Source organism: Rhipicephalus microplus, chromosome X (genome assembly GCF_043290135.1).
Source record: "Rhipicephalus microplus isolate Deutch F79 chromosome X, USDA_Rmic, whole genome shotgun sequence".
Taxonomy (NCBI): Eukaryota; Metazoa; Arthropoda; class Arachnida; order Ixodida; family Ixodidae; genus Rhipicephalus; species Rhipicephalus microplus.
In genome coordinates, this window is record NC_134710.1 from 304,380,791 (window position 1) to 304,394,518 (window position 13,728).

General features: G+C 46.1%; 1 protein-coding gene across 3 annotated transcripts in view; it reads left to right on the plus strand.

Moving 5' to 3' along the window:
• LOC119161350 (uncharacterized) overlaps positions 1-13,728 on the plus strand; it is a 67,735-nt gene that overhangs the window by 28,046 nt on the left and 25,961 nt on the right. For 2 of the 3 annotated variants that reach the window (XM_075879457.1, XM_037413785.2), the window contains exons 3-4: positions 7,839-8,047; positions 8,966-9,052. In XM_075879457.1, the coding sequence (XP_075735572.1) occupies positions 7,839-8,047; positions 8,966-9,052 (296 nt within the window). The remainder of the gene's footprint in view (positions 1-7,838; positions 8,048-8,965; positions 9,053-13,728) is intronic. The other variant, XM_075879459.1, reaches the window with a different exon arrangement.

A 13,728-nucleotide genomic window follows, 5' to 3' on the forward strand; every position in this document is an offset into this window, starting at 1 on the left:
AATTCGTGACATTGCAAGTGTATACCAAATATGGGATCGTGCCGGCGCTCTTTGACTTTTGTCCTTCGTCAAAAGCATCGCAATGCTGCTATACCAAGGACAGATAAGTCCTGAGCGATGAAATTTCTTATCACCATGATAAAAAAGAGTGAAATGCTCCAACATTGCTTGTGTTTTTGACATATGAATTAAAAAAATATCCCGACAATAGACGGATCAGTAACAGATCTAGTATTACTGGTAGCGGCAACCACCATACGTTACTATGCAGCCATCATGCTGTTACCGACTCATTTGGTAATGATATCGATGAAGCGATAGCGCCTAAAGTAAAAAAAAATATCTACTTGTAAAACAGAATCAATGCTCTCTGCAAACCTGTTTAGTGTAGAAATATAGACAGTTCAGTGAGGAGGAGGAGGAGGAATAAATGAGGAAGGACAGGGAGGTTAGCCAGTTCTGCAGTTCAGTGAATTAGGCACTGCTGGTAATAGATACTGCGTGAACTTTGCTGGTAGCTTACTACCAGCACTATTTGGTAAAGAAAATAGAGAAAAATACGGTAGTAAAGATGGTGGGGCTGACTGCTGAGGAACGTCCGGTTTGTTACCCTGCGCTGTGAGATGCGTGCAACAGTAGACGGCGCAAAAGGTTGCCAGGCGAAGCCAAGTGTTCATGTAAGTCGAATAGTCATGCGTCTGATGAGGGTGCATGTACGACGACAGCGACACGGCGAAGGTGACGACGGTCGTCACACAGCATCATTTATCCTCCGGTTGTTAAATACAAGCATTCAACATGCTGATTTTTTTTTTGTTTTCAGCGTACGTACAGGACGAGGCCTAAGCAAGTAACCGCGAAATCATGACATCAGCAGCAACGAATCATTGCTGTTGAGTACGCTGCAGTGGCTTGCGATGGGTGTTAAAGCAATGATGTAATAGCACTTCGGACATTCAAGATGCTCAATCTCGTCAGGACAATAATAATAATTTTCGAGGTTTTACGTTCCAGAACCGCAATACGATCGTGAGGGATGCCTTACCGGAAGCATTGAGCGCCTGGTGTTCTTAAACGTGCACCTAATTCTAAGCACACGGACATTCAGCATTTCGCCTCCATTGAAATGCGGCCGTCGTGGCCGGGGTTCAGTTCCGCGACCTTCGGGTGAGAATTGAGTGGAGCGCCACAAGACCATCGTGGCGAATAGCTTGTCTGATCGTGAGGGCGATGAAGCAGTTTCCACTGTTACTACGTAGTGTTATGTCTTACGAAGAATGCAATGGAGAACGGGGGTGATCCCGGAGAAAAAGAAATCGCCACCACTTTCAAAAGGAAAGCATCAGAGAAACTGGTACATTAGGCACGCGCTGAGCATCTCAAATATAAATAGTTTGCTTGAGAGTAACACGCGTGGAAAGTGTCCTTCGGCATTGTGACTTATGCGATTTCAGTGCACGTTAAAGAACACCAGATGGTACAAATTTCCGGAGCCCTCCACTACAGCGTATATTATAATCATGCGGTGGTTTAGGATGTAAAAGCCCATATATTAAAGTTATCGCCGTTGGTGCACATGCGCATGGTGCGTCGCATGCATGCTTATTGATTGGGAGAAAGCTTTAAACGACATTCAGCACACAGTTCTTCCTTGATGTACAGTATGGTTATACTGCTATAGAGTAAACACACGAGTGCGTGGCCGGCGATCCACGGAGCGCTAATTGCTGGCAAGACTTCGAAATGCGGTGCATGCGCATTGGTTCATCAAGGTAGTGCGTGCCCCGCGTCGTCTGCTACTTCTATGCTCGGGCACACAGTGTGTTCTGATTGATTGATAAGTGGGGTTTAACGTCCCAAAACCACCATATGAATATGAGAGATGATGTAGTGAAGGGCTCCGGAAATTTCGACCACCTGGGGTTCTTTAACATGCACCCAAATCTGAGCACACGGGCTTACAACATTTCCGCCTCCATCGGAAATGCAGCCGGGATCCGATCCCGCGACCTGCGGGTCAGCAGCCGAGTAGCCATTAGAGCACCGCGGCGGGACACACACAGGCTCTAGCCATGGTCCTTCGCGCCTTGCGTTTTGGCACTGTAAATCAACTGATACCAACTCGGCCTTTCTCTACATTATTTCTTTGTCAAAAAGGCGAGGTTAGAATGTTAGCTGCATGAGATTTTAATAGCCTCACTAGTTATCAAAAGCGGCCATTTGCAGCGAGTAGTATGGGAAAATTATACTGGGCTTAACGGTGATAGCTTGCGAAAAATTGCGGCAAGAAATGAAACGACACATTTTTTATGCCTGCTGGAAATCCTTTAATAGCAGCAAACAGCTAGATAAATTGTACCGCAAAAAAACGGAAGTGCTTTCCAACGCTTTCGTGCGCACGAGTGGAGCCGATGAAACTGGGCGCGCACAACCCTTCAGATTTTATGCGCATGCGCTGCATTTACAAATCTCGCCACCAGTTAGCAGCGAGGGGCCCGCCGGTAACGAGCTTGCGTTCCCTTTAACAGTGGACCGTACTGTACAGTCTGTTTCACACTTAGGCGAAATCTCGTCGTGCGTGGCCCCGCGATGCGGCCATGATGCGGCCAGCGCGGCAGTCGCGCGCCGGCATGCAGTTCGCGCGTGAATGGTTGATAGATATGTGGGGTTTAACGTCCCAAAACCACCATATGATTATGAGAGACGCCATAGTGGAGGGCTCCGAAAATTTCGACCACCGGGGTTTCTTTAACGTGCACCCAAATCTGAGTACAGGGGCCTACAACATTTCCGCCTTCATCGGAAATGAGGCCCCCGCAGCCGGGATTCGATACCGCGACTTGCGGGTTAGCAGCCGAGTACCTTAGCCACTAGACCACCGCGGGGGGAAGGGGGGGGGGGGGGTAGCTCGCGCGTGTGCAGGCGCTTGAAGAGCATGCGTTGAACGATTGAAGCGCGTCTTCGGCTGCGGCAGCGCGCGCTGGCCGCATTTTCAGGCATTGGTCGATTTTTCATTGTCGCAGCAGAAACTGGGCTGATATTTCTCATCGTGTCATGGTACACCTCACTGCCACCCAAAATAAGCGTTGTCATTGATACCGCTGGGAACATGACGGCGTATTAAGGGAAGTTTGAAAGATTCAGGCGTCCATATTTGTGCCGGTGAGTGAGTGTTGCCTCAAGTTTTGAAATGCCATCGAGAAGAAGCACATTCAGATCGTTATCTTAACCTACAGCATTGGTGAACTTCTAGTTTGCTTCATTTTGCTTTATTGTGTTGAGCCCAGATTAGCCGTACGACAGCCGCTGTAGAATGCTTGGTTTGTTTTTTGTTTTTTTAGAGTGAAATCGATGCCATGCATGGTACGTGTTCATTATGGTATTCCCCGTCGCAGCGTCCTGCGGTTCACACACAAACAAAAAATGTTCATGGACGCACTCAGTATCACTGCATTTCGCTCTGTTTGCTCTGTTTCTAAAAACCCTTAAACCTCCATGAAGGCTGAGAGGTTGGCACCGCACAACGTCTATTTCAGAATATCAGTCTAGTTCCCGCAGCAACGATCAAATCAGCAGGCTGCATGCCCGACAATGTGGCTAGAGCGCACCACCACCGCAGACGATGTGGTTCAATAGCCCGCTTCTGGAGCGTCTGCGCATGCGCGAGCTGCTGTCATCACATGACTCCAGCGCTGGGCGCACCGAGATGCCACGTGCTCCGAGCTTTACAGTGTCAGTTTTTATAGAAGGGAAGACGGGAACAGGTGGCCTGCGCGCTCCGGTGGCTGCCATGGCAGCGTGTTCACGTGGAAACTGTAGCAACCACAGCCCCTTTTCACGTCATCTCGCGGCGAGCAAAGCTGTCATTCATCGCTGACATGGAACCAGCAAAAAGATAGCACCCCCTCCCCCTTCAAGATGGTTACCGGCTTCTTGCGTTATTCACCTTGATCGGGAGGGGGGAAGGGAGTATGTCAGCAATGGCTGGTTGCTTTGCTCGCCGCGAGATAACGCGAAAAGAGGCTGTGGTTGCTCTCACTTCCACTTGAACGCGCTGCCAGCAACCACCGGAGCGCGCAGGCCACGCGCTCCCATGTTCCCTTTCATAAAAATTAACACTGTACAGGCTGTTTGATACTTAGGGGGAATCTCGGAGCGCCTGGTATGGCGATGCGACTAAGGCGCTGCAATCGCGCGCCGGCAGCACATCACGCGTGCGCAGATGCTTCAAGGGTGTAGAGTTGAACCGCGTCGTCTGCTACGGAAGGGCGCGTGCCGCATTGTCGGCCAGTGCACGGATATCATTGTTAATGCGGGAACGGTGCCGATACTCTGCACTAATCATTTTCGGAAAAAATCTGCACCGCAAGATGGGATACGAAGAAACAAGGAATGACAAACTTGCGCATGCTTTCTCTCTTCATGTCCTGTCTTGCTGTCCAGTTTTTTTTTTGTTCAGACGTTGCCATACCAACTTGCCCAACTTTCAACGCTTGTCTGCACTGAACGTTGTGCAATGCCAACCTCTCAGCCTTTATTCGTGATGATGGGGCACTGTAAGCAGTGTTTGACAGCATACCTTGTTTGCTCTATTGAAACATTGTGACAATGTTTCTTCATTGCGAGTGCGCCGTAGTAAGCTTCGATTAGAAAGACATGAGCATGCACCATGGGTGGTATCTATTTGACTTTAAATAAAACAAAGCACACAGTGGTGACTTTTGGGCAGCTGGCCGGGTTTAACACAACAAAACAAATGGGAATGAACTCGGGAAATATTTAGGATAGAACAACTTTCTGAACGTGCTTATTCTTGACGATATTTTATCACAACAAAAAGGACTCGCTCCCGGCATCAAAATGCATTCTTGATGCTTCCAAGCTAATATCCCTAGCTGTAGCGATGATGGCGTTCATACTAGACAGCAGTGAACGCATTGTGTCAGTGATGTGTTCCGCCGCAGCATGTCCCATTCGTTGAGGATGAGGGCGATGTATCATAATATCCAGATTGAGCTAAACAGAACAGGGGCTTATCTTCCGTACGTTTTTAAATTTTATTCTTGTCTGAAAAGAGCAGTACTGTGTTGTTTGAGTGGTTTACCATGCCCCATATACCAGAAAAAGAGCAACTTAAGCACATTGAACGTTGTTGTAAAAACTACACTACATTTCGGAGCCGGCTAGCGAGTCTTGTGGTAATGAAATGTCGTCGTAAAGAGATACGTTCTGTTTTTCTCCTGACCTAAAACATTCTCGAATTTGTTCTCATTTGTTTTTATCGCGTTAAGCTAGAGCAACAGTAAGACTCTTACTGTTGAGTGCTTCTTTTACCCAGTCATATCAAGATGACGCACAATGCATGCTAATTGTCGTGTCTTCCTCGTTCAATTGTACTGCGGTGCAGATGCAGTGAAAAAATATTCATGAACGCGCACAGCCCCATGGTGTTTCGTGAGAGCAAACAAGGTATGCTGCATGTCAAATTCTGCTTGTAGCATTCCTTTATCACAAATAAAGGCTGGGAAGTTGGCGTCGTACAACGTTTAGTGCAGATCATCAGCCCAGTTCCTGCACTAACAATGATATCCGCGCGCTGGCCAGCAATTCGGCAAGCAAGAGCCGCTGTAGCAGACGACGCGGTTCGAATCTACACTTCTGAATCATCTGCGCACGCACGAAAGATTAACACTGCGTGGTTGCAGCTCCTTTGGAGCTTCCTAGTGCCATTTTAATGGTCGAAACATGGACTCAGCAGAGGGAGTATTCATTTCTTCGACTGACATCTGCTTCTTACCTAAGAAGCAAGAGACTGTCGATTGATGTTTTTTATAGTGTCAGGATGGACGTTTTTTTTTTAGAATAAAAAATTTTATGAAGACCCGAATGTCTCAAGGTTACTTCCAATCTAAAATGAGAATGCGCTTGGTCATGATGACATCGGCACACATTCTCTGGGGGAGTATTTGGAAGAAGAATCCATTGGTGTTTTTGTATGCTCTGTTGCTGTTGTCTGCAAAAAAAAAAAAAAAAAAAACGTAATAAAGCCTTCAATGCCTTCTGGGCGGAGGATGGACTCGGCCAATGTCCCATAATCTTTTTTTTTTTCGACAAATGCCGATAATCAAGTCTATCTAGAGTTTCGGTAAGTTCTTGTCTTGGCACTTGGACTTTAGTGTCGTATTCTTTTTGATTTTGTCAATCTTTTTTGCTATCTTTTGTCTTTTCTCTCTCTCTCTCTCTTTGTAACATCTCCTTTCTATCATATTTTATTCCTCTCACCCCTTTTCCAGCACAGGCTAGCCAGCCAGTCTAAGAACTGGCTAACCTCTCTGTACTTCCGCTTATTTCTTTCCTCCTCATCCTCCTCCTCCTGTATCCGTTCTTCCCGAGCTTTTTTTGACTGCCTTGTGTCAGGCTTCTAAGCTTCACAACTGAAGCTTTTGCATCCTTTTATCCTCCTGTACAAATATAATCGAATAATCAATGAGTGAGTGAGTGAGTGAGTGAGTGAGGGAGTGAGTGAAAGTTTAAGATTAAAAAAAAAGGACCCAGAAATACTTTTTTGCACACTTATTGGTTCATACATGAAAAATGGGCTTGCTGCGCAAACTGCCTCTCTTCTCGTTTTCCTTCAAGTTTGCGCAGCAAGTCGGTTTTTCAAAAAGGACTCATTTTTTTTTTTTTGCATTCAGTCGGAGCAGATACGGAACCCATGTGAACCGCGAGACACAAAGGACAAGCACAGTGATATGCTTCGAAGAGGATTGTTTCAGAGCACGTGCTTGCTGCCTCAGAGATTTTCATCGCATCGGCGGCCATGCTGTGCCATCACGGCACGTGCACTTCAGCTGTATGCGAGTCAAATGCGCAAGAAGTGCTATATAAATGCGCTTGTTGTTAGAGGTGGTTGGATGACTTTTGCGCTATAGAGCGTCGAAGCGTCAAACGCGGTTGCAGTGGGCCGCAGCTGCCAGCACCTTACCGGCTGCGCGCGATTGTGCGGTTCAAACCACGTATTCCGTATGCCACCTCATTTGAATGCCTCAGAACTATTGATTGATTGATATGTGTGGTTTAACGTCCCAAAACCACTATATGATTATGAGAGACGCCGTAGTGGAGGGCTCCGGAAATTTCGACCACCTGGGGTTCTTTAACGTGCACCCAAATCTGAGCACACGGGCCTACAACATCTCCGCCTCCATCGGAAATGCAGCCGCCGCAGCCGGGATTCGAACCCGCGCCCTGCGGGTCAGCAGCCGAGTACCTTAGCCACTAGACCACCGCGGCGGGGCTAAAAAAAAATGCCTCAGAGCTAGCACACACATGCACTTTGCCATGACGCTAAGCAGTATGATGTTCATTTTGTTTTGTTTCACCATAAGGACTGTATCTGCGGTAATCTGTGTGATCATACTGTATGTATTGAACTCTGTCCTTATACTCTGCGCAAGTTTTATATACGTTAGAGATGGTATATTTGTAGTATACAATGATTTGGATGCTTTTTAATACTCTCTTAATTTATATCTTGTTTTCATTGCGTATTTCTTGAACAAGCATGCTTCCGTGTTCCTCGGGTATACTAAAAAGTCGCATATAAATGTTAGTCAATAGGCAAGCAGTAGTGGCTGTAGCTACACCAAACCGCGTCTCGATTCAAACGTGTCTTGCGTTGTAGTCTCTCTTGGCCCTTCGTGTTCCCTGCCGCCGCTTTCACGCCGCGAGTGTTGCTTATTCTTGATCATCAAGATCTTTTAACAGTGCGTAGCGCAATGTCAAACGGTTTGCGTTGTGGTTTTAACATGTGGGCAATATGTTTACGCACTGCGCAGCCAATGTGTTCACGGTGGCGCTGCAGAAGGTTCCGGGCCGTGGCCTGGGCCTCGGCATTCTGAAGCACTGCAGCACATCCGCTGAGAATGGCTTCGTGCGGGTCCACGAACTTTACCCAGGACTACCGGCGCAGCTCTGTGGTCGCCTACAAACGGGTGACATTATCCTCAAAGTGAACGGTGTTCGCTTGCTCGGAAGAAGTACTGCGGTTCGTATGAAAACGTTATCATGAAATAATTGTGGGCGTTTCACATCCCAGAATCACGCTATGATTAGGAGGGGCGCCGTTGGAGAGGGTTGCGAAAATTCCAATCACCTGGGCTTCTTTAACGTGCACGTAAAAGTAAGGCACTAGCATGTCGCCTCCATCGAAACGTGGCCCCCGTAGCTGGGACTCAATCTCGCGTCCTTCGGGTGAGCAGTCGAGTACCACAACCACTGGACCCCCCCCCCCCCCCCCCGCAGCGGGTGAAACGTCATCACGCACGCCCCAGTGTTTAGCGTGAGTACAGCGAGGGACTCGCGCTCTTGTTTTTCATTGCGCTGTGATCTTGCTGTTCACTGTATCGGAGTGAATCTGTTCTTCATGTCGTATTTGACTTCTTTTTTCTTCTGAATCTTCGGATCTCATCTGAACGCTTGCGCGCGTGCGCGCTTGTCTGTGTGTGTGTTTTCGCGTGTACACATGCGCGCGCGTGAGGGCAGCGTATAGACGTGTGTGTACATGCGTATCGGTTCTTATGCAACCTTGAAGCTTCGCGTTTAACTCGACGTTTATTTTGCACCGCGTTACAGATAAAATTTCGAGAAGAGGCTGCTTCGGTTGTACAGTAGTTGCGGCGCTCGGCTGCTGAGGTAAACGACGCAGGTTTGATCCCTGCCACGTCGGTAACGTTTCGGTGGAGGTGAAGTGCCAGATGCCCGTATTTTTTAGATGTAGGTGCACGTTGAATAAGCTCAGGTGGGTGAACTTTCTGGAGACCTCCAATAAGCCATCCCTCATAATCAAGTCGTGGTTTTGGTGCGTCGAACCCCCAACAGCATTACAATTTAAATTTTTAGAGAATGTCGTGCGTATAAAGAGTGTGAAATTTGTTTTTGTGTTGTTTTTAAAACTATTTTGCAGCAAGCTTTAGAGATACTGAGGGCTGCGTCTGGCTTGGTGACACTTACCGTGTACAGGCAGCAGTCCGAGCCAAATGATGATTTGTCGGTGAGTGTAGCATTTTTATGTCACCTTGTTGAAAGCTACAATATCGTGCGCCTCGGTGACAGTGGTTACTCTAATGAGCTGCTGACCCGAAGTTTGGCCATGGCCGCGGCGGTCGCATTTGGATCGGGGTGGAGCGCCAGAGGCACAAGTACTGTGTGATGTCAGTGCATATTGAACAACCCCAGGTGGCCTAAATTTCCAAAGCCCTTCACTGCAGCGTCTCTCATAATCATATTGTGGATTTGACTCTCAAAACTTTATATTAGCGTTTGCAGCCCCATAGCCAGGGGGAGGGGTACCCTAAGGCTCCTCATTCCACATCCGAAATTCGGATTGTTTTTCTCCAAGGACAAACAATAAAGATAGGTGTTTCTTAAGATCTTCAACAAGTGCCCCCGCTCCTGAAAGTAATGGCTGGCTATGGGCCGGAACGTTTCAATAAGCAAAACGAAGCGTATGCGAGTTGTGTGGTGAAATCTTCTGCAACAGTTTTTTTGGGATTAGGAGGGTCCGGTCGCACATATAGGGCTATCCTGGTTTTCAGTTTTGTCTACAACAGAGTAAACGGTCCTGTAGTTAACCGCAGTTCATCAAACGGTCCTGTAGATAATCGCAGTTCCTCTTGGAGTTAGGACGTCCACAACGAGCGAGATAGTCACGCATTATGTTCTTTCCTTCGTTTATGATATGTATTCCTCCTATAGCACTGGTCGTCAAAGTGAATGCTTTGTTTTATGTCTTCCTATGAGTAAACCATTAAGGCTAAAGCGCGCGGTGCGCTGGCTAACGGGCATCATTAGCTAACCCTTGTTATTATCGCTTCCCAATGGCACCGACCTCTCGTACGACTGACATGAAATCCCGTAGCAGTCCTTTTTTAGGCAAACGAGAGATGTGCAAAGAAGACGCAGAGGTAAAGTACATAGGCAGCGAGATAAGTGCTTGTGTAGTATATACCGTAACACTGTAAGCCTACGCTACTATTACCGCGGCGCTATGCATTGTACTGATGGAGAGTTCCTTAGCTCACTGTACAACATCATACAATAACTACATCACACACTATACAATCTCTTTTATATCATAGTTACTACAGTGCAGTTAAAGACTACAAATAAAGTACCCTATGTACCTTCGTTGGATTCATTGTCTGTTGGCTTCACTACTGGTATATAACTAAAGAAACCACCCCTTCATTCATTTCTGGCTTGCGTTTATGAGAAACAAAATTTTAATTAACAAAAAAATAATCTTTTAAAAACACTGTTGAAGAGAACCTCCGTTTCTCGTTGATTTTGGGTATAGAGCTGTTAGGAAAAGGAAGGAAGCAAATATAAAGGGAGAAGACAGGGAGGTTCACGAGGTACTAAAAAAAAAGGATGAGTATATTTTTGTTATCTAAGAGTGCATTAAAACTTTGCCAAACCAAGTTTGAGAATTATTTCGTACATTTATTGTCATGCTCGTCCATATCACTTTACAGAGAAGTTTTATTGGTATCGAACATCATGGGAACAGGAAACTAAAATATACAATGAAAATCTCATTATGCAAAGGGCAAAGCAAGCTCAGAAAGTATAAGAAGAGACACAACTCAATAGAAATGGTTCGCGCGGCACTTCGAATCGCGCTGGTGTGGCGGCTGTTTTCTCCTCTCTCTTCCGGTCGTGATTTCTCAGCGCTGCTACCGCAGGAGCGCCGCCCCTGCGGGCGTGTAGCATGTTGCTCGTGGCTATATTTAAATGAGTGGACTGAGATATAATGAATGGGAATACCTTTATTGAGAGGTCTTTCAGATATTAGAGACCCGGTCTCAGGTCTCCCACGACGAGACTTTGAAGTCTTGTCTCTCGGCGGCCCAAAGTTTGTCGCCGGGGTCCGAGCTGCGCAGCGTGGGGGCTCACCTCAGTGGGAGGGACTCTGGGTTGGGCTCGTTTCTTCATTAGGCTTCACATTCGCACAGAATATGTTTGAGTGTACCTGTTTCCTTGCGGCTCACGAGGAACATCCATTTCAGTTCAAAGGAGTTTGGAAAGGTGTTTGTTCGTAATTGCCGTAGGGTCACTGTCCGTACCCTCTTTGGGTTTTTGAGTGGTGTGAGGACATACCTAAGACAGACAGACGGACGGACGTACGGACGGATGTACATACGTACGTACGTACGAACGGACGGACGGACAGACAGACAGACAGACAGACAGACAGACAGACAGACAGACAGACAGACAGACAGACAGACAGACAGACAGACAGACAGACAGACGGACGGACGGACGGACGGACGGACGGACGGACGGACGGACGGACGGACAGACGGACAGACGGACGGACAGGCGGACGGACGGACAACATCATTGGGTCCTTAGAAACGCTACTCTTTTAGAGCAACGTCGCGGGCCGTTCCCACGTAGGAACGGGGAGGCCTAGTCTCACCGCCACCCTTTGAGGATTATTAGCGCCCACTCGTGCAGTTATGCATGATTAATGCAGAGCTAAAGGCGATGACGTGAGAAACATCGAGCGCACACGACGAGTGCTGTCTCGCAGCTGAAAGAGTTATTCGCAATTGAAAAAATTTGTGTACAATAACTGAGTTTATGCATAAGCTTGTGGGTGGCACCAATTTTAAATGATCTTATTTGAGCCGTGTCAACAAAAAACTCCAAAGTAATCTAAAGGAATCTGTATGTCTTTTTTTTTGCTATGCTGCCGGCTACCTCGTTTTTTTCTTATGTAATAACTGTAGCAGAAACACGACTAATGTCTTGGTCTTTCATGAATGGTGACGTGGCCTTAAGTTTACACTTGATTTCATTAAGAGCCGCAACTTACAGTTCTTAGACCTATGGCTTTTTTTAAAATTTAACTATGTTTGTTGGTGTTATCTTTGTAGGTCACATAAAACGCTTCTACCATTTTCTTCAACACACTCAAAAGTTGGGAACAATAGAATTGCATTTTCTGTCCTGAAGTCTGCTATTATTAAGTCTCGTGTACATGGTCTGGAGTGTAATTTGTATTCAGATTCAGGGGCTTCAAAATGCACATCTCCCGTTTTTATTTTAGCTAGTTGCAGCGAGAGGCTGTTAGAATGGTTCGAAAATCAACATCTACGTGACACCAGTGGAACAAAAAGAAAAAAAATTACCATAGGTTATCAGCTAGTTTTGCCATATGTCCCTAAACTTTCCCAAGGCTTGATCGATGTTGGCACGAGGTATGGTATTAACACGGTGCTTCCTGCTCCAGGAAAACTATCTAAAATCTGCCTTCTTGTTCGGAAAAAAGTATAGTGAAAAGAAAACAGAGGACTTCGAAAATAAAAAAAAAAACGTCTCCTTATGTACCTTTAATTCGCAGGGCAGCGTACCAAATTCCCCTTACTTGCTGCAAATCGTACGTGCGACAAAGCGGCAGATGCATCAACGTCTGCTTCAAAGAGCTTAGTCAGTCCTTGAATACGCCTAACACATCCCATCTTAGCATCGCACTGTGATACTTGTGGCTGCTCTCCGGAGTCAGTAGATGCGCACGTGCAGTCTAGGCGCAGTACTAAATTAACCTGTGGAGTGATCGAAGCTTTTCAGATCAAAATAACGGGAGCTATCGATCTGTTTGGCTCATATATTGTCAAGGGACATGTTTGAATTTCTTACGGATGCACGCGCGTTTTTAACTGATTTGCTTTACTTCCTTACTTATGAGTATGTATGCTATTATCTGCATTGTTTTCCCCGTTTTGTTTTTTGAAATGTATCTTTCACTTGCGAGACAACGCTCGCCTTGTGCACTCTGAGGCACTGTGCCGTGCTCCCTGCAGGGCTGCAGAAATTAGGTGCCTTCTTTCTCTTCTAACCACTCTGTTTCTTGCGAATTCGTCATTAGCTCTGCAGCCATCATGCAAGCATTCCAACTAGCCCAACTTTTCATTCTGATTCTTGTTCATACATATTATTTTCTTTAATTTCAGATTAAAATGTGCGTGCATTAACCGTAGAAAAATAATGTCGCTTTTATAAAATATGGCACATAAATGAAAAAAAAGAAAAAAAAGATGGGTATTATCACGAGACAGGTAGTACATAAAATCTCACTAAGGAATATAAAATATCACTGTAATTATAGCGTATCAGGAAGAAAGAAGCTGAAAAATAGCGATAATAACAAAAGGACTTTCGAGAGCATATGTTCCACAGCGCATTGAAATGTGGGTTCCCAAAGATTTAACAAAAGTTTTGGACTGTTTTAGGCAAATTACACCGATACTTTTTATTTCTTTTTTATTTTTTATTTATACATGTTTAATATTTAGACGATGATAATAATGATTGGGGTTTCACTTCCAAAGGCCACGATTTGATTACGAGGCACGCCACATAGTGGAGGGCTCCGGAAATGCTGACCACCTGGTGTTCTTTGATGCACGTTGGCATCGTACAGTATACGCCGGCTTGCTTCAACAATTTCGCCTCGATCAAAACGCAACTTCTGCGGCCGGAATCAAACCCATGGCCTTCGGGTCAGCAGCTGAGCCCCGTAACCGCTACACGATCATGGCGGACGCTAGTTTCTCAACGAGCGAAGCGGACTTCTGCTTAATAAAATGAACAGCTCCAAGCTTCAGGCAAAAAAAAAGAGAAAAAAATGAAAATTATGTCGTCATACAGGGGAGTCTT